Source organism: Bison bison, unplaced genomic scaffold (assembly GCF_000754665.1).
Source record: "Bison bison bison isolate TAMUID 2011002044 unplaced genomic scaffold, Bison_UMD1.0 scf7180017864372, whole genome shotgun sequence".
Taxonomy (NCBI): domain Eukaryota; kingdom Metazoa; phylum Chordata; class Mammalia; order Artiodactyla; family Bovidae; genus Bison; species Bison bison.
In genome coordinates, this window is record NW_011494944.1 from 2,125,317 (window position 1) to 2,150,198 (window position 24,882).

The 24,882-nt window shown below is 35.6% G+C and overlaps 1 protein-coding gene across 3 annotated transcripts in view; it reads left to right on the plus strand.

The window, feature by feature from the left end:
- The window catches only part of PCDH15 (protocadherin-related 15), a 1,053,047-nt gene that overhangs the window by 137,410 nt on the left and 890,755 nt on the right, over nucleotides 1-24,882 (plus strand). For all 3 annotated transcript variants that reach the window (XM_010856569.1, XM_010856570.1, XM_010856571.1), the window contains exon 2: nucleotides 10,104-10,222. In XM_010856569.1, the coding sequence (XP_010854871.1) occupies nucleotides 10,132-10,222 (91 nt within the window). In that variant the 5' untranslated portion in view covers nucleotides 10,104-10,131. The remainder of the gene's footprint in view (nucleotides 1-10,103; nucleotides 10,223-24,882) is intronic.

Sequence of the window (24,882 nt, forward strand, 5' to 3'; positions counted from 1 at the left end):
ATCATATTTTAATGCTTTTAGTAGCAGTAGTATCTATCATACCAAAAATATTGATTTTTACCAACATTTTCATTAACATTAAACTTACAGATTTAGTCCTTAACAAAATATTCTATTTTTTTTAAATTATAAAAGATGACATATTTTTAGTTCAGTTTGTTGAGTACCTTATTTGAAAATTCCTGCAAAGAAATACAAAGTGGTTTGTGTTTGGTTTCTGTATATGCACTGGTATAGTATGCGACCCCAGGAAAATAAGGTTTGTACAGAAGACGTCCATGAAAAAAGGCAGGCAACTCATAGAAATGCTCAAGTGTTGCACCACAACACTGAAAACTGTGCTCCCATACACTTCATTTCAGTGAAACTGTAGCCATTAGTTTGTGCAAGACAGCTCTCTTCTTTGTTGAATGTGTGTTTTCCCCTTTAGTTTTGTTTAATATGTACGGTTCCATCCTCAATCCCATAAGCAGCTGTTATCTAAAATTCAGAACAAACACTAAACTGATCAGTGTTTTACATATGCCATGTTTACCTCAGATCCTCCTATGCATTAATTTTCTACTGTTACATCCAAACTACCACAAACTTGATGGCTTAAGACAATCCACAATGATTATCTCACAGTTTCCCTGGATCAGGGGTCCCACTACCAGTTAGCTGGGTCCTCTGCTCAGTGTCCTACAAGGCTGCAATCAATTGCCTGCCAACTGCATTTTCATCTATAGGACTGATTAGGAAAGAATCCTAGACTCATTTAGTTTATGGGCAGAATTCTTTTCCTTTTTGTTGTATAACTGAAGTCTGTTGTATGGAGGCCATCCTCAGGTACAAGATCCCTGGCATATGTTCCTCTTCATAGGCAGTTTACAATGTTAATAGTTGCTTCTTAAATCTCAGATGGAAAATTCTCTCTCCACTGTGCTAATAGTGCATCTTATATAATTTAACTGAACCAAGGGGATAGTTTTACATTATTTTTGCAACATTCTATGAGCTAAAAGCAAAGCCATAGACTTCATCTGCACTCAGTGGGGTGAGTGGGGGATCATACAAGCGCATGGTTTATTGTGGGACACCTTAGGGTGTGACTCACACATCCTGTTAAACACTAAAAATTCACATAAACCTTTCTCTCTGCATCCCTCCCTTCCTTCCAACCTTTCTTCTTTTTTTCCCCTTCATTTTTTTCTCATGCTACCATATTTTCTATATCTTATAAAATACACTTTCCAGAATCAGCACTCAATAAACCACTTAGGCAGTGAATTTTAAAAGTAAATACTCTTTAGTACTCCTATTTTTGTTGTTGTTGTTAAAACTGTCATCTGTTGACTATAGCAGAATGAAATGAATTTTATTATCCTAAATTTAAGTGGACTCTCACAAGTCTCAAAGTTAACCATTCATATGACACAGAGGTGACAGAGCTAGGAATGTATCATAAGTCTCTCGCATCCCAAACTAGGACTTTCATTATAATGTCTCAGGAAAAGGCACTGCAATTTTTACAGTTTCAACTGTAATCTCTCTTCACTGGCTTAATATCTTTATTTTTGTGAATGGACATATGTTAAGAGAAAAATAATCTATTTATTAATTTATTCATATTTCTAGGGATGTTTAACTTTCATCAAACAACAATATTAAAATCATCTGTTTTCTATGCCTGAGAATGACATTACACAGAACTCTCCTTCAAGTTTCCTTTGAAAATCATGCATACGCTTGCCTGAGCTTTATTCAGTTTCAGACTTATTTGGTTATGTTCTTAAGTCAAACATTCCACAGATAAAATAATGCTTGTGCTTTTTCCATTTCTTGGCGTTCTATCTTGTCAAGCTAAGTTTATTTTTTCCTATTATTTTTATAAGATTATGGTAAATATATTTATGTCTAGGACTAGTATTTAGATGCTAATTCAGAAAGCATAGATTGAAAGCAAATCTCTTAAATTTGGAAACTAAAATTTAAAACTCCTTTAATGCAGAATCACTACTAATGCACTTTGAAATTACATACTGAACAAAAAATATGAAATATGTTTCTTGGTCAATAGCAAAATCATTGTGAGGAAACTAAATTGATTTATTTCTTCAGTAGAAGCAGAGTATCTGACATGCAATAAATATGCAATAAATTCTTATTGAGTAAATGCGTGTATAAACACTAAAAAGAATATCCAGTTATAATGGACATAGGTAGTGAAATCTACTTCCTTTTTAATATTTAATTTATTCATATTTTACTAAGCCAACTAGTATGAATAGATTATTATAACATATATCTTATACTTTTTGTTGGTTATATTGAATATTGGCTTTTTGTAATAGGATATAATTTTTATATGTAAATTGAATAAGCTAGCTATGTTTATCAGTAGTTTGTATCCTTGATGAGGAGTATTACCCAAAAAGAAAACCTGGAGTCATTTCTTCCATCATTTAGAGTTTTATGATTAAAACTACCATTTGAAAAGGAAAAACCCCTATGGACATATTAAGTTCTTGATTGTTGTTATTGTTGTTCAGTTTCTCTGTCACGGCTGATTCTTTGCGACCCCATGGACTGCAGCATGCCAGGTTTCCCTGTCTTCACAATTTCCCGGAGCTTGCTCAAACTCATGTCTATTGGTTGAGGTTATTGATATTTCCCTCAGCAATCTTCATTAATGAGATGGGATGTTTCCTAATACCCAGCTTGTGCTTTATCCAGCCTAGCATTTCACATGATGTACTCTGCATATATGTTAAATAATCAGGGTGATAATATATAACACTGACTTACAGTTTTCCCAATTTGGAACCAGTCCATTGTTCCATGTCTGGTTCTAACTGTTACTTCTTGACCAGCAACCAGATTTCTCAGGAAGCAGGTCAGGTGGTCTGGTATTCTCATCTCTTTCAGAATTTTCCACTGTTTGTTTTGATTCACACATCAAAGGCTTTAGTGTAATTAATGAACCAGAAGTAGATGTTGTTTTCTGGAATTTCTTGCTTTTACTATGATACAGTGGATGTTGGCAATTTGATCTCTGGTTCCTTTGCCTTTTCTAAATCCAGCTTGAACATCTGGAAGTTCAGGGTTCACATAATGTTGAAGCCTCACTTGGAGAATTTTGAGCATTACTTTGCTAAGCATGTGAAATGAGTGCAATTGTGTGGTAGTTTGAACATTCTTTGGTGTTGGCTTTCTTTGGGATTGTAATGAAAACTGACCTTTTCCAGTCTTGTGACCACTGCTGAGTTTTCCAAATTTGCTGGCATATCGAGTGCAATACTTTCACAACGTCATCTTTTAGGATTTGAAATAGCTCAACTGGAATTCCATCACCTCCACTAGCTTTGTTTGTAGGGATGCTTCCTAAGGCCCACTTGACTTCATAGTCTAGAATGTCTGGCTCTAGGTGAGTGATCACACCATTGTGGTTATCTGGGTCATGAAGGGCTTATTTGTATAGCTCTTCTGTGTATTCTTGCCACCTCTTATTAATATCTTCTTCATCTGTTAGGTCCATACATTTCTGTCCTTTATTGTGCCCATATTTGCATGAAATATTCTCTGGTATCTTCAATTTTCTTGGAGAGATCTCGAGTCTTTCCCATTCTATTGTCTTCCTCTACTTCTTTGCATTGATCACTGAGGAAGGCTTTCTTATCTCTCCTTGGTAGTCTTTGGAATCCTGCATTCAGATGGGTATATTTTTCCTTTCTTCCTATGCCTTTCACTTTTCTTTTTTTCTCTGCTATTTGTAAGGCCTCTTCAGACAACCGTTTTGCCTTTTTGAATTTCTTTTTTTTGGCGGAAGATTTCGATCACCACCTTCTATACAATGTTGTGAATATTTGTCCATAATCCTTCAGGCACTCTGTCTATCAGATCGATTCCGTAGATCTATCACTTCCACTGTGTAATTATAAGGGATTTGATTTAGGTCATTACTCCATGTCATTTTCCCAACCCAGGAACAACTCAGGTCTCCTGCATTTCAGGCCCATTCTTTACCAGCTGAGCTATGAGAGAAGCCCTCTTTATTGTTAAGATCCATCAAAGTTTGTAGAAGAAGAATATCTAACTTAGATTTTTATTGTTTGTATCATATGGTTCTAGGAAATGTATTTTGAGTGAAATTATTCTCATTTAATATTTACAAATGTTGAGTAATATTTAAAATGTTAAAACTCTAATCCAACACATGTCCTGTGAACAGTTACACTGTTAGTGAAATAAGTTCTTATGGATTTCTTCTCCTCAGTTTTTAAACTATTGTTTTTATCAACTTTGATTCCATTAGATTGAGATTGTATGTATGCATATTGAATTGTGTCAGATGGGGTGAAGAGAGGAGGAAGGGAGGTAGGGAAGGAGTATATATATATATATTTGAAATAAATGCACATATATATATTATCAATGCACACAGAAAGAGTACACACAAATATACATTTAAAAGTGAAAACGGAAGACAGCATTTTATATATATATATATATGTGTGTGTGTGTGTGTGTATATATATATGTATATATAAAGTAGAAAAAAGAACCCCAGTGCAATGCAGGAGACAAAGGAGATGCAAAGTCGATCCCTGGGTCAGGAAGATCCCCTGGTAGGAAATGGCAACCCACTCCAGTACTTTTTGCCTGGAAAATCCCACAGACAGAGGAGGCTGATGGGCTACAGTCCATGGAGTCACAAAGAGTCAGACTGAAGTGACAGCATATGCTCAGATGCTCATGCGTGCACACACACCACATGTATTATGAATGCATATATATGTAGATATGTATACACATATATTTATATATTATGAATGCACCATAGATAGTGAACACGAACAAATATACACTTTAAAGTGAACAGCAATAAAGGTAAACTCAGGCACTGTGGCATGTCAGACTGTAAGCTCCATCAAAGATTAGGCAAGTCTGGTTAGTTTGGGCCAGGTTGGAGAGGTGCCTTAGCTCTCACAGTGCCTGATGAAAACACAGGTGACTTTTCTGTCGGAGGCAATCTGGCCATTTCTGTCCTTGCAACAGAATTAAGCTAATGAATAAAAAGATATATATATAGGATCAATATTTATCTATATATAGTATACATATAAATATAGTATAAAGTTAAAATAAATATTTATTTACATAGTTTTTATGAATAAAAGTGTAATATGAATATAAATATTTCAATATATTTTATTCTTCAAAAAATAAAATATATTTTCTACTTTGCATATATACTTTTATAAGGATAGTATATTTTATAAATGTGACATGCATGTGTGCATGCTTATTTGCTCAATTGTGTCTGACTCTTGAGACCCCATGGACTATATAGTGCACCAGACTCCTCTGTCCATTGGATTCTCCAGGCAAAATACAAGAGTAGTTAGCCATTCCCTTTCTCAGAGGATCTTCCCAACCCAGAGATTGAACCCAGGTCTCTTGCATTGCAAGCAGACTCTTTACTGTCTGAGCCACCAGGGTAGTCCTAAACATAAATATATTAATATATATTTAATAAAATATATTAAAATTATAGGAAGAGATATATAGAAAAAGAGAATAGATCATAAAGGCTCTGAAATGTTATATTTTGAAATTGCATATTACAAAGAAAAAAGATAAAGATTGATTCATCAGGTCATGCTTATGAATGATAACTGTTTTCTCTAGCAATGAAAACCTTCTTGTTTATTCCCACAACAGTGAAGTAAAAGAAAGATTTTCCACCAAGCAGTAAGGAAATTCACATATGGTGTGGTCAGATGTGGTGACTTTGGAAAGGCTTGTATTTTAAATTTCATAGTTAAGGGTGCTTTGAAAGAGAGTTTGCATATTCTAGGAAGTAAATAGTATAAATTTCCTATAAGCAGTATAAAAGTAACAAGTTTTGTTATTATAACTCTATCTAGATGTTGTCAGTGATAGCAAAGTACCAAAGTGTGACTGAACAGACTGTTGAAGGGCGAAATGCTTATGTTCCTCTCTCAGCTCCCTGGGAGATTCCAGCTTCCTTCCTGACGCAATGCTAATGTGGGATTTCTCATCATGGTGTTGGTATCCACACTTTGATACATCAAAGAAATTAGTGGTTTTTCATGTAGCAGTCAGGGCAGAGCCTTAAAAAAAGGAGTTAGCATTTTCAAAAATATACCAGAGGGAAAACCGCTGTTAACCTTGGCTGCTTTTGCCATGTGTCACCACAACCAACCCAGACTCCAGAAGGCAGGGATCAGCAGGTAAAGAGTAGAGCATTGTATACTGACAGACTTTGCATTTATACTTTAAAGTGAAAGGCCTTTTATTTACCTCCCTCCAAGAGATGAACAGTAATCTACCCTCAAGGTACTAGATACCATCAAGGGTGCTTTCAGGTAGGATTATTGAAATAGTTATGCTTTCCTTGTCAAGTTTTTCTGCAGGCGTGTTAATGGAATGCAATTATTTGTTTCATATAACCTTACTCCATTTTCTGAATGTAAGACTCATAGAAGCAGGGATATGCATTTTTTTAAATTGATAAGTTCCATCTGTCAATTAGAGTGAGTGGTACCTCATAGACCCTCCATAAATGCTTGTTGAATAATTGAATTCCTGAGAATATTCAATGCCAGAGAAATGAATATGAATTGTATCTGGTAGCTTTATCATACAAATAATGTGAAACTCAAAATCAATATATTGTGTCTTTAGTAATAATAGTAAAATATTCCAAAGACTACAGAAAATATATAGTAAATACCATGAAACTGAAACCACTTATGTGTAAGATTATTACATAATTGGAAACTGTGCTTTCCCCCCCAATATTATTGACAGTAGAATACTACAGATAACCCTTGAACAACATGGGTTTGTACAGCACAGGTTCACTTTTATCTGTGTGGTTTTTTTTTCAGTAAAATTAGCATCTATAATTTTATTTTGCAAATCTTTAAGTGTGGGGAAAAATTTGTGTTTGATTAGGGAATCACAATGTGTGTAGTGTGCTAAGTTGCTTCACTCATGTCCGACTCTTTGTGATCCTGTGGACTGTAGCCCACCAGGCTCTTCTGTCCATGGGATTCTCCAGGCAAGAATACTAGAGGGCTTTGCCATGACCTCCTCAAGGGTATCTTCCCAGTCCAGGGATTGAACCCACGTCTTTTATGTCTCCTGCATTGGCAGGCGGGTTCTTTACCACCAACACCAGTTGGGAAGCCCAGGAATCACAATACATGGACTGAGAGCAGCCTAGAGTCTTGATTCTATCCAAACTGTTTTAGCTTACTGCTTTTGGGTAAGTCATTTGATGCAGAGATATTTGGATTTTTGGTTGGAGGAAGGGGGATGATTGGTGCTCCTAACCCTTAAGTTGTTCAAGGATCAACCGTGTTTTCAAATCACTATTGCAACACCATGTCTTTATTAACTATAACAGTGTTGAATATGGTAGTCAATCATCTCGAAAAAAACAAGTACAATGACATTATTTATAGGTCAGCTACATTTCTTTTTAGAATCGAGCATGGTCTAGGTTTATAGGGCCTAGTATTACTGACCAAGCAGATCTGGAGGGAAATTTTCCACTCAAGGAACAAGGCAGTGTTCAATATGGAATTTATAATAAACAGAATTTATAATAAAAGTACAATACTATTTTAGAGTATTGTTTGAAGGCACCTGTAAGAACTTTGCCTGCAATTCTAGAGAGTGTAAAATTAGTAAAGAAAATGGATATTGCTTTTTTTTTAAGTTTTTTTCTAATATCATTTAAGTGTTTTCCCTTTATTTTTAAAATTTAAAAACTATTTTTTGTTTCTTAATGTTGTAACATTTCTTTAGAAAAAGAGGAATTGAAGCCCGTATTTGCACAAATCTTATATGTACTTCAGGTTTGGGAAGAAGCATGCACTATTTCTCCTTAGTATACAGGAAAGAAATGCAGCAAGCTATTCTGGGCCTCCATGCAGTTTGAAACTAGAACCATGTTCTCTCTTGAAAATTTTTTTGTCCTTTTTTGTAATGGAATGAGCAGAAATTTCAAGCTTACAAACTTCACCACCACTTCAGCCACTCATGAGTTTGTAACCTTGAGTGTGTGAGCATATCCTTTCCTCCACAGAGTGGAGACAATAATACCTACCTTAGAGGTTTCACTCAAGATGAGTTGAGAAAATCTATGTTTAACCACTTTGAAGACTTCATAGATGCTGAATCAAAAACACTCATGTTAAGCTTTGTGGAGTGCTCACTCTGAGGTATTCTTCTAAGCATGTATTTATAGCCGTTTATTTAATCCTCCAAATAAATGTATGAGGTAGGCACTATCGTATCTCCATGTTAATAATGAGGTAAGTGAGACAGAGATGCTATTGCATTTGCTCCGTCATAATGGGAGTTGAAGAACTTGAATTTAAAAAGAAGCCCCACTCTAATAAACTGCTCTTAAAATGACTAGCATTTGCCAATTTTATTTTTTCCTTTCCTGCAATAAACATGCATCATTATAGTTGCTTGATATTTAATGATGGGCTCTATCTTTGTCTAGAAGTTATAAAAGTAGAAGCTGAGTTCTTTACCAGTTAGAGGGGGAAAATATGTGAGAGTTAGATAAAAAGAACACTCTTTTTATTAAGATGAAGAAACACAGAAGAATAGATTCCATTTTAGAAGGTCTATGATCTAGTTCTGTGACTTGAAATCTATGGACCACGGATTCCGTGATTATGGGCTTCCCTGGTGGCTCAGATGGTAAAGCATCTGAACACAATGTGGGAGACCTGGGTTTGGTCCCTGAGTTGGGAAGACCCCTGGAGAAGGAAATTGCAACCCACTCCAGTACTCTTGCCTGGAGAATCCCATGGATGCAGGAGCCTGGTAGGCTACAGTCTTTGGGGTTGCAAAGAGTTGGACATGACTAAGCAACTTCACTTTCACTTTCATTCCATGAATAAAAATTGTTTGAGCTTGTAATCTTAATATAATTTTAAATAAATTACGTATTTTGCAGGCTATTGTGCAAATAAACCTTATAAAATGCACAAAAATAAAGCAGAAATATAAATTTAACAAAATATATGCAAAAGTAAAATTCAAATTATTTCCTTTGTGCATTCTGAAGGACCTTACCCATAAGTAGTTTCATAGAGAGAATCCCTGTCAGGAGTTGTAAACTGAAGGACCTTAGAAGACAGTATGACCTGCCAGAAGCTTTTAGTCATTAAAAAGTTTTGGACAACCATCTAAACACTCAGCAGTCTCATGTGGAAATTTGAAATTTACCATGGGAAACAGAAATGTATCATGTTCTGGAAAATCAGAAGACTCAGTAACGCTGGTTTACATTCCCACATTTCTCCAGAAAAACCCTGCACTTTTCAATCTATCACGGCCTTCATGGCCTCTCTTGCCCCTTTAGGCTAATTCATTTTTTCTTTTCTGATGGAGATAGAAAACTGGCCCATCTGCTCACAGGCCCCTAACACCTCATTCAATTTCTTTATTTACTGGCAGATTGCAAAGAAAAACAAAAGAATTAAAATGAAATTAATGCAAATGCTTCCAAAGACAGATGTGGTAAAAACTGACGGCTTATTCTTAGTCTTTATGACATAGTTAAGTCAATCTCTTGTCACTCTACTAAAAACGAATTTCTGTTTTGATGATGGGTTTTTCTACGTAATTCCATAAGACAAATGGCTATTGAAATTTTATGTAGGACACCAACAGCTTAACATCTTAAGTAATTGCAAAAACTTACATGTTATAATTGAATTGTTCTATACCTAAGATAAATCCAGTGACTTAAACTGATTGGCATTTGAATCACTCACAGGGTCTCAATTTTAAAGATGCTCTAATGTCATCAGTATGTTAACATCTCAACTTACTTGCTTACAAAGTAAATAACAGAATGGATGTCTTTTCTTAGAGATTGCTCATCTGCAAACTCATGTAGATGAGTTCTAGTACATTAAACAATTATGCTACTTTGATAATGGATAGTGTGGCACAGGTAATTAACTATGAAGTCATTAAGGCTTTTCTGTGCTGTGACAGGTGTGTTTACCTATAACAGATTAATGAACTTGTCAAATATTTCTTTTTCCCTCTTTCTATTTCAGATCAACCTTGTGTGGAATTCGACAGAAGATGTTCCAACAGTTTTCTCTCTGGAAATGGTTCGTTTCAGGGATTATCCTTGGTTGTCTCTTCACAGTCTGCTTGGGCCAATATGATGACGGTAAGTGTGCTTTTACTCTGACCTTTAGCGTTAGCCAGGATTTCTATGGAAAATGCAGCACATCATAGAAATGAATAATGCTAATTTGTAGTTCATTTTTAAAAGTTGGCGACTCCTTGCAATAATTTAATTAAATTAATCTTACAAAAGTAACATCTGATGCACTTTGTTTCTTAATAAGGATTGCAATATGGTAGAAAATCCAGTGTTCAGCCTCTATTTGAACACTTACATGTCCTCACTAAAATAATGCCAAACTGTTATAAACAACATGAAATTCTATTTGCTAACCATTAGACAAACACAAACAGTAGCCTTGGATAAAATTAGGAATGTGAAAAATACCAAAATTCCCTATGAGAAGAGATCTCTGAAGGGGTCAAAGGTGGATGCCATAAATGATTTTTGCACTTAAATTGGGGGGTTTCATGCCCTCACTATTTTATTTGGAAAGAGTGAAAAAGTGTAAAAGACTTGGCATTAGACTTTGAGTCATTCCTTGATAGTAACTCAGTCATTTGATAAAAATACATTAGTCATCAAGCTCTATGGAACCATTTAACATGTTATATCTGCAATGGCCCAAATGTACCTGTCTTAGATATTTCAGTATTGACGGCGTCTGTCTTTGAATACCACTTAATGGGACTGTGAATCTCTCTATCTAACAGAAGAAAAATGGATAAATTTCCCCATCCTAGAAGTTCCCTATTCAAGACAAATGTTTTGTTCTGTTATTATTATTATGCTTATTACTTTTACTAGTCATCTGTTGTTGTCACGTTACCTATTTGCTCTTAGAGACATCAAAGATTGTGATTTTTGTATGTTTGTGAGCTTTGCTTGGCTAAATTAAATAATCTGATGATAGATGGATGAATTTGACTTTATCCCCCATACAGTGTTCAAATTATATACATATTCAAGCATTCTCGGTCCTCCATAGTTAGAAAATCATGCCTCTAGGGATTTGCAGAATAATTCACAATATCAACTATTTTCATAAAGTCAACAGCCTAATCCCTTGGAAAGTTCAGCTAATTAGCACAGTGTTTACTCCAAGTACATCTGAACTTAATGTCCCTGTCATTGCCATTTATAAGGATTGTGAGTCTCCAGTCTAACAACAAAGTTAAAAGTGTAGTAAGAAATAAATAATGTAATTGCTACTTTAAAGCAAAAATAAAAATCAATGGAACTTAAAAATGCATGACTTTAAAGTAAAATAATACATTTTAATTTATGCCTCAATAATAGATGGCAAATCAGTGTGTTAATATTTCTTCATGCCATAAGGCATTCTATTTTTATTCATAGTGTTTACACTGAGATGGAAGGACTGTCATTGCTCATATTAGACTTTCACAAACCCTGTACTTTTTAGCAATGTAATTTAGGTTATCAGGGGAAATCATCCCTGGTTTAACCTGTAATGCTATAAATTAGCTTCTTTAATAAGTTCATTTCAGCTCTTGGTCTCTCTAAATGTGCTTGTATTGATAGCCCCCAAAATAAGATCATCAGGTCACCACTGACCATGAAGTAACTTTCTGAAGAAGAGTATAGCTTCACACCTGCCAAGTAAGGCTACCCCTTCACTGCCCTCATGGAAACCTTCCAGCCACACTTAGAAAGCCTTTTTAGTTCTTTCCTCCTGGAGATAAGTTGCTAAACACCTAGGAAGACTGAAAGATCAGAACTGTGGCAAAGAAACAAAAATTTTGTATAGTTTTTTTTACAGAGGTTTCTCAACTTTCTGTGCTTTTCAGCATTCCTTCCATACTTGCATCCTCTGATGCCCCCTCAGAAGTAATAACACATCCCTGTAGGTCACCTACTTCTCTCTGGTCTCCCTCAGTAAGGGACTCTGACATCACTTTTATTTTATTGTTCATAAAAACGGTTTTCACAGCTACTGTTTTTTAAAATCCCTATTAAAGTTTGAGAACATATGATGCAGGAATGAAATCAGGAGTAAACAAAGCATGGCTAACACACAAAATAACAAAACTGAAATATGTGATATGGATTTCTTGAGCCAGTTTTTCTTATCCAAATGCTTGAGAATGCAGGTATGGGTTAGACCAAAGGAAAATGTAGTGATAATCCTAATCATGACAGAAATGTGTGAAAAAAAGTTTAAGAGGTTTACTGGTTGGATTTACTGGTTAGAGTAGCCTATCTGATAGTTGACACCTTACTTCTATACATAGTTAGGATCTAAGACAGAGAAATATGAAGGTGGAAAAATTTTAAATACCCTAAGGCTATTATAGTATAGCAGTTTATATTTTTTCTTATGTTAAAGAATAGAATTCTCCTGGACTTTCAAATAAAAGGTTTCCTGTGTTTATTCTGTGTATTTCCTTACTTAGGCATATGGAAGTTGGAAGGAAAAAATACTGTTTATTCAAGAAATATTTTATCATGAAATGGAATATTCTAGTATTATCCACATGTGTGAATCAGCTTCTAAGAAAAGTTTACTGCATAATAGTTGTTTTCAAAATGTTCTTACTTAAGAAATTGGGCAAATTTTTGAGTCATTCAGTGTTTCTCAAATTGTTAGGGTAAGTTTTTAGATTCAATAATAAAATTTGCAGATGACCTATTTGTAATGAAGATTCCATTTGTTTGATAACTGCAGATTTAAGAAAGAATAAATGCATAATTGAGATTGATAGTATTAAATTAAATTTTAAAAGTCAGAATTTAGCTAGCCAGTAGAATATTGGAAAACATAATTGATTTATAGTTTTAGTAGCCAATCTAGCCCAATATGAAAGTATTAGGATTGATATTTTAGCATACAGTTTAATTCATTATCAGTCCTGACAGTTTTATTGAAATGGGAACATGTGCTGTGATCCCAAATCGAATGTGGGGAGCCTGCACAGGAGATGCCATTGGAAGCAGAGGAGGCAGGGCTATCTGCTAAATTATGTATTATGTGGGACAAAAGATATTAAGACCATATTCCTTATTCTACCATGTTATTCACAGTGAGGTAACAAACCAAGTTGTCCATGGGGTTTGTGTTTTTTATTTTATTTTGATTTTGAATGAATTAGTGAATTATGAAAGGGAGGGAAAGATGGGGAGGAAGGAAGGAAAGTGGTATATAAGGGGTAAGTTTTGTTTTCATTTTTTATTACTTTCTTTGCATTTTCAGATTGTCCATACTGACTAGGTAATACTACCATGATCAGATAGGAAAAGTATTTCTTTAAAAACAACCATATATCAAAGCATTATAACTAACTTTGAATCAAAGTGTAGGAGTGTTAGAGAGGCTATAAAAGAATATATGTGCCAATGAGTGTGTGAGTGTGTGTGTGTGTGTGAGAGAGAGAGAGAGAATTAGAAAGAGATTACCTAAGTGTGTGCAGACCATGAAAGTCAACATAAGTTTGTTTTGTTTTGTTTTTTAAGGAAAGGGTTCTCCCTGACTGCTCAGGCTTTCAGCCTGGAAGCCAAAAATCTTCCATCCTGACCTTGAACTATTATGTAACTTGGCATATATCTATGATGTGAATGAAATCCTTATGTACTGCACAACCAGAGCAACTGTCTGAAGAGATGCTGTTTACAATCTCAAAAAGTCATATATTAATACTTCCTAAGGCTATTTTCATATTAAAAATAACTTTCTGAAACTCACTTTCATGTAGTTGAATACACTATCTGACATATCACCAGTGTTCACTAAAATATTTTTTATATTTATTTCTATCGTTACTTCTAATTATGTATAAATAATTGTTTCTTTTTATATGTTTATATATATATATATACATATATATATGTACATATATATATAAAATGAGTACTTTGTGCTCCTGCACACAATTTATATATACTTCCCTTATATCTGTTCATATTTACTGAACACCTTGAAGACTCCCTTGGTGGCTCAAATGGTAAAGAACCTGCCTGCAATGCAGGAGACACAAGTTCAATTCCTGGATTGGAAAGATCCCCTGTAAAAGGGAATGGCAACTCACTCTAGTATTCTTGCCTGGAAAATTCCATGGACAGAGGAGCCTGGCAGGCTATAGCCCATGGGGTTGTAAAGAGTTGGTCATGATTGAGCAACTAACACTTTCACTTCTTTGAAGATTTAACTTTGTTAAACTGCATTTCATTTTATTGTTATTATTTTGGCTGTATTAGGTCTTCACTGTGGCATGAGCACTCTTCACTGAGGCTCATGGACTTCCTCTGGTTGCAGAGCACTGATTCTAGAGTGTGCAGGCTCAGAGGTTGCAGCACATGGGTTTAGTTGCCCCATGGTATATGGGATATTAGTTTTCTAACCAGGGATAGAACTCTTTTTGCCTGCATTGAAAGGTGGATCCTTAACCACTGGACCAACTGGGAAGTCCCCATTTTATTTTTCAAAGTATTAATGATTATATTTTTTCCTTGGAGGGCTTATTAATTCAAATGAACCCTGGAATGAAAATTGAGGAACATTTCCAGGTGTATTGTTATGCTTGTTAGGTAATCCATTAATCCATGGAAAGTCGGTGATGAGATAGATATGTCATCATTAAAGGTATGCTGCTGCTGCTGCTGCTAAGTCGCTTCAGTCGTGTCCCACTCTATGTGACCCCATAGATGGCAACCCACCAGGCTCCCCCATCCCTGGGATTCTCCAGGCAAGAGCCACTGGAGTGGATTGCCATTTCCTTCTCCAATGCATGAAAGTGAAAAGTAAAAACGAAGTCGCTCAGTTGTGTCCGACTTTTAGCGACCCCATGGACTGCAGCCCACTAGGCTCCTCCATCCATGGGATTTTCCAGACAAGAGTACTGGAGTGGGGTGCCATTGCCTTATCTGATTAAAGGTATAGACATATTTTAATGTCTGAGACCAAAATCTTCTAAGATCTGACATTTGAGCCTGGAAACTTCATTTTTATTAAGTATGTCTAGAGGTCAAAAAGTAGAGTGACAGTGGTTTATACTAATAAACTTAAAAGAGAATGACATACAAATTACAATGCTGCTGCTGCTGCTGCTAAGTCGCTTCAGTCGTGTCCGACTCTGTGCGACCCCAGAGACGGCAGCCCACCCGTCCCTGTGATTCTCCAGGCAAAAACACTGGAGTGAGTTGCCATTTCCTTCTCCAATGCATGAAAGTGAAAAGTGAAAGTGAAGTTGCGCAGTCGTGTCCGACTCTTAGCAACCCCATGGACTGCAGCCCACCAGGCTTCTCCGTCCATGCGATTTTCCAGGCAAGAGTACTGGAGTGGGGTGCTATTGCCTTCTCCAATTACAATGCTAATAATAGCATTATAAGGAAAATAAAACCACCCAAAGAGCTGAAACATTTATGTTTCTTAGACTGATGTTTTCCCCCTTTAGATACCTTAAGAAGAACTGGCTACATAAACCGAACACTTCTGCAAGAAGAATTAAAAAATCTTAATTGTTCATGTTTCCAGACTATTACAGACTATCACATAGGGCACCATTATAGCAATATCCTTGCCTCATGGACTGTACTGATCTATTTGTGGGATACACATGGTCCCTCTAGTATTATTCTGGAAATGTTTGTAAATTTTCTTTTTTTTCAGTTTGCTATTTCAAAGTTTAGTTCAGTCATCTTCCTCTTGTTAACATTGTATTTCTCTGAACATCAGCTCAGTTTAGTCCCTCAGTCATGTCCGACTCTGCAACCCCATGGACTGCAGCACTCCAGACTTCCCTGTCCATCCCCATCTCCCAGAGCCTACTCAAACTCATGTCTATCACATCAGTGATGCCATCCAACCATCTCATCTTCTGTTGTCCTCTTCTTCTCTTGCCTTCGATCTTTCCCAGCATCAGGGTCTTTTCCAATGAGTTGGCTCTTCGCATTAGGTGGCCACAGTGTTGAGTTTCAGCTTCCAATGAATATAAGGACTGATTTTATTTCTCTGAACATAGTACAATACAATAGTTTCTTTTGAATCTGTTTCAATTATAATTAAAGATGATTAATGGAGACTACACCTAAGTAATTTTCAATGAACTTGATTGTCTCTGAAACATCTTTCATTTAAATATTATTTCTTAATTATAGGCAGCACACATTTCTTAATTTCTTAAAGGCAGCACACATCAAGAGAAATTGAACAATATACATGCACACACTCATACATAATAGATAACACATTCTGAAACCATACATAGCATGTATTTTATGCAAATTTTAATCTTAATATAATAAAGGCATATTTTCTTATCTACCCCTTCCACTTTTTCCATCTTACAGAGTGTATTTTTATTCAGAGATGTTAAATTCAAGTTTTCAGAGTAATTTTGTTGTTTTTTCTACAGGCTGAGTTTTTAAATTCTGAGTGTTTGTCATTTTTTCTTGAAGCTTTATAAACTTTTGGAGATATATATATATATATATGCCATCTAGATTATGTTATTATGGGATATTTAGATTAATATGCCAAGAAACAGCACTTTCAGTGCTTTGCTGTTGTTGTTCGGTCACTGAGTCGTCTCCGACTCTTTTTGACCCTATGGACTGCAGTGCACCAGGCTTCCTTGTCCTTCACCATCTCCTTCGCCATCCTCTGTTGTTCCCTTCTCCTCCTGCCTTCAAAATTTCCCAGCATCAAGGTCTTTTCCAATGAGTTGGCCTCCTTGCATCAATTGGCCAAAATACTGGAACTTCAGCAGCAGTCTTTCCAATGAATATTCAGGACTAATTTCCTTTAGAATGGACTGGTTTGATCTCCTTGCAGTCCAAGGATTCTGAAGAGTCTTCTCCAACACCACAGTTCAAAAGCATCAATTCTTCGACACTCAGCCTTCTTTACGGTACAACTCTCACACCTGTACTTACTCCAGTAAAATTTTCTAAATTTCATTTCTAAATGTCTAAATTTCATTTCCAGATAAAAGCTTGGCTGTGTCTTCTGCTTTAGTTTGTACCCACACTTGGATTTCTTATTTCCTCTTTTTTGAAGGTGAGCAATCTTGTAGGTCCTGTACCTCCAAATTGGATTTTGTTTTAGGGCAGAGGTTTGAAAGGGCATATATCTTTTCTTGTTTCAGCAACGATTTCTCAGTAAGCAAGTTCAAAAATGTTAACTTTGTAACTTCTCTATACTCTGACCCTTTGCCTAGAAGGATTACTTCAGTAGTCTCTCTGAACAGTAGTAATAGGCTCGGTTAAAGCCCACCTGTACATACTGGGAGCCAGAGAGCTAAAGAGTCCAAAAACTAAATACATAAATAACCTCTGAGAAACATAAGAACAATTAGTGTACTTTTTTCTCTGTGCTAATACATACACACATCCACACCCCAAAAATGTTATTTCCGAGGTAACTTAGAATTGCTGCTGCTGCTGCTAAGTCACGTCAGTCGTGTCCGAATCTGTGCGACCCCAAGGACTGCAGCCTTCCAGGCTTCTCCGTCCATGGGATTGTCCAGGCAAGGGTACTGGAGTGGGGTGCCATTGCCTTCTCTGTAGAATAGCTAAGTACTGATATTTCAGATACTTTCATTTGTCCTGTTGAGAAAGGGAAAGAAGTAGGTCTAATTCACTATATAAGTAATACAATACAATTATCGATCACCAGTAGGGTAGATGGTTCCCTCTCTAGTTCTAACAACCTTAAAAACATGAACCCATTGAAACATAAAATACTCACATCCAAATTGTGTGAGAAGGTAGAATCCATTTTAACTGTTCTTAATAAAAATCGAAATTGAGCAAAAGTGTAATTATAATCTTGCTTGGCTCTGATACAACTCATAATAGAGTGGCTTTTCTTAGTTGGATCTTTTCCCATCAAATCTCCGTACTTGTTACCACGACTTCTGCACCATATCCCTTAAGCTCTGCAATTTGGGTTTTCTCACATCTCTACCGAAAGTGCATTCTCTAAAGTCTCCAATGACTACTTTCTTGGACAAATCCTATAATTTTGTAGCATTTCAGCAAACAACATTATTGATCTACTTTTCTTGCAACTATCTTTTCCTCAGTGATTCTTAGAACTGAATTTTTCTGATTGTCTCTATATCAGACATGATCTTCCTGGTGAATATTCTACCTTTCTCTAGTCCGTGATTTTGAAATTGCCCCACTTTTGTTTGTATTTCCATAAAGAGTCATATTTTCTAATGAGCCAGTTTGAATATTTTCTAACAGTTATAAAGGTCCTCTCCTTGGTCGTGTTCTGCTTTCTCTATCTTCCCTTTCACAGTACTTTCAAATTATTACATGTCCACTCTACATATTCTTTTTATCTAGACCACATTTTTACTTCTCTATAGAACATTTATTTAGTTTGCATTTTATTGAATATCAACTCCATGAAAGATATTAGGGAAACAAAAATGAGGCAGTTATTTCATTCAAGTATAATAATGAGGTATATAGTCAATACGATGATTTATATAATCATAGGTGGATATATAGTGTGTGTGTGTTGGGAGAATACATATGCAAAATCTGCTGAAGATTTTGGAGTGAAGTACTCAGAAAATGTTTGCAGGAAAATTTTTATTTTTCAAGGCAAAGAATTGGAAATTTTGGAAAACCTGAACAATCCTGAATACTGGTGCTCTGATTTAAGATGTATTACATCTTAGAATTGAGGATTGTATATGCTGTTTTATGACCTGTTCAGAGAAGATTTTGTTCAATTCTAATTATACCTTGAAACCAAATTGCTCATTACTCCTTGATGTTGTTACTAATCATATTAAGTGAGGAAAGGTTGGTTAAAGGGTGCAAACATTTAGTTATAAGATGGATAAGTTTGGTGAACCTAATGTACAACATGGTGACTATAGTTAATAATACTGTAGTTTTATATACTGGAAACTTGCTAATAGAATGGATTTTAAGTATTCTTACCACACTAAAAAAAAAGAACTATGTGAGGTGATGGTTGTGTTAGGTTATGTTAATTAACTTGGTTCTGGTAATTATTCATTTTACAGTATATCAGTATCAAACCATATATTGTGCACTTTAAAAATATACAATTTTGTTTGTCAATTACACCTCAAGGAAACTGGTATAACTAATGTCCATCTTCCCCTTTATATTAAGTCAAATAATGTTTGTTTCTATGTTTAGATTATAAATTGCTGAACACAGAAAGTCTCATTTACTTTTTGTTTCCCTCAGTACCTGGCAGAATGACCCAGTTAGTGATTATTTAAATTAGTATGCCTTCCATAAAGAAAAATAGAACTGAGAGATGAAGTGTCTTTTAATAATATAGGAGCAAGTAGGTAACCTTTATGATAGTACTTGGAGTTCAAACAGTAATTCAAAGACACATTTAGTGAGGGTTTGATTTCTATGACACTGCTCAATATTGACATAGGAACCAAAGCAGTCAATAATTATCTCTGCTATGGAGATATTACACATAGTATCCTTTCTAGGATTCGATAGGAAAACAGAGTTTAGGTAAATTATATAATTTTTTAAATTTTAATTGGAGGCTAATTACAATATTGTATTGGTTTTGCCATATATCAACATGAATCCGTCATGGGTGTACACGTGTTTCCAATCCTGAACCCCCTCCCACTTCCCTCCCCATACCATCCCTCTGGGTCATCCCAGTGCACCAGCCCCAAGCATCCTGTATTTTTATGCCTTGAGGGTGCATCATTTAGAAAAGTCTTTGTATAAAACTCAAAGTGAATCTATCCTCTCTTCAGTGTGTTTTCTTTTTCTGATTATTAGCAGTTGTTCTGGGCATTTTGTTCATAATGTTGGTGGATCACACTGTGCCAGTTGTTCCTGACATCAGCCTCTTAGCTCCAGATACCAATCTTTACCTGCTCTTACAAGATCCAATACTGGCCCTCAGGGCTGCTAAATCAGCCTGCTCAGTGATAACTGTTCAGCCACTCCAAGTTTATTAAGTGTCTTAATTGAATAGTTGGAGTACTGATGACAGTTGTTCAGGCTTCTTAGATCATGAATGAAAAAGACAATACTAACTCAATCATCAATATTTTGTATGGTTATATCCAGAATTTGGCCACAGTTGGTCTGTTGAATGCATACAATGCAATTCTGCTGTATCCTCATACAGGAAAAGCTATAGCATTTTAATGTAACATGAATAATATATTATGCTGATTTTTTAATTCATTCATTCTTCAGGTATAGCAAGCATATGTAATGTCTACTGTGCACATATAAATATTCTAACAATTATAGCTAATATTTATTGGATGATTTCTATGTGACAAACAGCTTACACATAATACCCTATTCACATTGTGATACATTTATACTTGATACATATGATGTATGTTCATGTGTAATGCACATGCTATGTCACTACAATTCAGTTATAGAAGATTATATAGTTTTATACAAATGTTTTTAAATGGCTACTAGATGTCAAGCCTTGTTCTACGAACTGCAGATATGAGTGTGCTTAGTCGTTTAGATATCCAACTCTTTGTGACCCCATGAACTGGAGCCTGCCAGGCTCCTCTGCCCGTGGGATTTTCCAAGCAAGAATACTGAAGTGAGTTGCCATGACCTCCTCAAAGGGATCTTCCCAACCCAAGGATCAAACCTCCATCTCCTGCAGCTCCTGCATTGCAGGCAGATTCTTTACCACTGAGACCCCAAGGGAGCCCCGATATAGCAAACAGCAAAATAGACCAAAAGAAAAAAAAATCCTTATTTTTCTGAGGTTTGCTTGATATTTCAAGGAGACAGAAAATAATCCAACCACTAAGAAAGTCATGTAGTATATTAGTATATGAAAGAGGTTATGTAAAAAAAAAAAAACAGGGAAAGGGATATTTGGGGGAACATAATTTTAAATAGGAAAGTGTGGGAAGCACTTACTAAGAAGTACCCTTGGTGTAAATTTCAGAGAGGATTATGGGAAAATTATGGAGATTCCTAGAAGAGCATTGAAGACAGAGATCACAATGAGTGAAAGGGGATTGAGATGGGGACATGCCTATTCTGTTTGTAGAACACAATTGCAAGCAAACTGTGGTGGGTGAAAATTGGGGCCGAGTGAGGTAAAGGGGAAAGAGAGAAGATCAGAAAGTTGACATGGGTGAAGGCAAATTGCCCAGGCCTTGCAGGCAGTGGGGGACATTGTCTTTTTCTCTCAGTGAGACGGAAAGCTACTGGAATGTTTCAAGCAGAGGAGTGAAATGATCTCACGCAAGTTTTAACAAAATTGCTTTGATGCTTGTATTGAGAATCATCAGTTAAGATCAAGGTGACCAGTGAGAAATGTATTAACAATATTCCAGGCAGAAAAGATCAAGGTGACCAGTGAGAAATGTATTAACAATATTCCAGGCAGAAAATAAAGATAGCTTAGACCAGGTTTTCATGACAGAGGTGGTAATAATGGTTGACTGTCAATGCATTTTTGAGGTACATCAATAGAGTTTGCTGGTGTGTTGGATACAGAGAAAACAAAAAAGATAGCATTTAAGTATATTTGATACTAGTATATTTGGTCTAAGCATCAGCAGAGTCTGAATGATCAACATGGTCAACGATCATCAAAGGAACAAATGTGGCTAGAAATGAACCATAAACACAGTGATCATATAGTCTAGGAAGATGAGAAAGAATCAGAAAGAACATTAATATGTGGAGATAATTAATGAGAGGAAAACTAGAAGAGAGTGGTTTACTAAAAGTCATAGGAAGAAGACATCTAAAGGAGAAAGTGATCAGCTGTGTCAAGTCTGATCAAGTAAGATGAAATGTGAGAACTGAATATTGAATTAACATGGCACTCATTTGTGGCATTGATAGGGATGGTTTGAGGTAATGTTGAGAATGAAAATTTGCAGTGGTTTCGAGAAAGAGTGGAGGAAGAGGAAATGCAGGGTATTTGAAAATATAAAAAAGTTTTTTTTTTCTTTTTTCTTTTCTTTTTTTAAATCTTTCTTTTCTTTTTAATATGGTGGCAGTACTAATAGGGAAAGAAGAGTAAGCTTAAGAATGCATACCCCACCTCAAGTCCTAGTGATGTAAGGATATAATAAAGCAACCACCATCCCAGCGAGGCACTGAGAGAGGTACAGAAAAATAGCATCTTCTTGGAATAGCCATATTTCTAGTAGAACAAGAAGAAAGGAATGTTCAGCAAAATATATATTATTTAATCTGTCTCATGTTCAGTAAAACACCATAAGATAAATTCTATTGTTGTTCCCATTTTCCAGTTGAGGAAACTGAAGCTTTAAAGATATCGAGCTATCTCACTTAAAGTCACACAGCTCCTACATCTAAGAGTCATAATCCTAGCTTACGCAGCCTGGATTTTACAGCCTGAGTATAAAGTGCTACAGTAGTCATGAAAGTATAATAATATGAACACCAATCCATGGAACCTTAAGAGAATGATGGAAATTATTATCAACTTCTACTATATGTTCTTTTATTTTATATATATACTTATTAGCATATACCAGTTTTGTGCCACATTTGGGGTTGAAAATATGAATGAGATATTTCTTGACCTCATGTATGTTAATGCCTACATTATATGAAACATCAGCAAAAGGGATTACACATATAAATCAATATACTGTATATAGATTGTGAGAGGCTGAGTTAAAAAGATGACATTTATGGTGCCTGCCTAGAGGTATGCTACAGTCGGTATCAGATGTAGTTAGTGGAAGAAAGACATAGGATGAGACACTATTGAGCTACATGAAAAATGGATAAGGAGTTACTTTAGATTTAAATCTGATACATATAAATTCATGTGCAGTCAAAGCAAAGGGAAACATGAGAGGATTAATGACGAAGCACTGGTATGTGGGATATGAAAGATCATCTATGGCACAGTAGTTAAAGCTTGAGCTTTGGAATCAAATAGACTTTGTTCAAATCCTGGCAAAATCAATATGTGATTTTTTATAAATTATATAATCTCTATGACTTAGATTTCCATCTGTTAAACAGGATAACAGCAACTCTGATTTGATTGTTGTTAGGATTAACTGATGGCATGTATGTAAGTTGTTTAGCGTGTTTTCTAGCATATGCTGCTGCTGCTAAGTCTCTTCGGTCGTGTCCGACTCTGTGCGACCCCATAGACGTCAGCCCACCAGGCTCCCCCATCCCTGGGACTCTCCAGGCAAGAACACTGGAGTGGGTTGCCATTTCCTTCTCCATTCTAGCATATAGGAAATGATAAAAATATATTTTGGGTATATTATAATAAGTACTACTATTTTCAAATTAAATAGACAAGATGAACAATATAACATTATCATTAATCAATATTTCTTTTGGTTTCTTTTATCTGAAAACATTTACACAAACACACAGGCCACACATATAATCACACACTATATTAAATCGACAATTTCTTAAACACTGTGCTTTCTACATACATATTTCTGCATACTACAATTCTTTGAATGATTTTCAGCCCATCTATCCTGTGAAATTTTCAGCTGCATTTATTAAAGTGTCAGGCATAGAATTTATACCATTTCAGTTTTTTAATAATTTTATTTATTTATTCATTTATTTTTGGCTGTGCTGGGTCTTCGTTGCTGCACAAGGGCTTTCTCTAGTTGCGGGCAAGGACTAATCTTCACTGAAGTGCACAGGATTCTCAGTGAAGTGGCCTCTCCTGTTGTAGGGAAGGGCTCTGGGGAGTGAGGTTTCAGTAACTGCAGTTCATGGGCTCAGTAGTTGTGGCTCCTGGGCTCTAGTGCACAGGCTCAGTAGCTGTGGTGCATGGGCTTAGTTGCTTCGCAGCATGTGGAATCTTCAGGATCAGGGATCCTAATGCATGACTCTGCATTGGTAGGTGGATTCTTTACCACTAAGCAACCGGGGAAGCACCACCTTTTCCATTGTTTTTTTCCTATCTTTTATTTACCTCCTTAAAATTTTTCTTAATTTTTATTAGTTTCATTTTTTAAAAAAGAAGCTTCCTTTAGCTCCTTCTTATTTATCTTTCTTCACTCATATCTGAATACTTCTCAATTACTTTATTCTTCTCATTTTTTAAATATGTTTCACTCAACTCTCTCTTACATTCTAATTGTACCTCTCTCCTGTTTCTTTGTCAGGTATTCTCTCTGTCTCAATATTTGTTATCTTTCTGCCTCACTTTAGCTAATTTAAGTTCTAGAAAGCACAGTAAGCATTTCCTTGGCTATAGGTACTTCATACTTCTAACTGCTAGGTCTACTTTTAGAAAATAATCTTAGCTGGACTTTTAGCCTCTTTGGTTATAGAAAGAATTGGATAGTATTTTAGACCAAAGGAAAAAAAAAAATTCCAGCATGTATTTTCATTCTCATAATATAAAAATTACCAGAATGCACACACATATTTTAAAACCTCTAAAGCTTCTGTCTATTATCAGATGAGGAACATTTTAAAGGAGATGCCATCCAATTTCCTTCCCAGTGATACTGAACTTGGGAAAAAATTCAATTTATGCTCTAAATTTCCAAGATTTAAATCAAACTAAGAACTTTTTAAAATATAATATATTAAATATTAATTTCATGGGCATTCATTTGACAATACAAAGTGAGATATATTCCCAGAAAAAGAAAACTAGAAGGAATATTGTCCAATGAATTACTGACACTGGACTCAAGCCAGTGTAAGCAATGTGTGTTTATCACTGAGAGCTCCCTGGATCC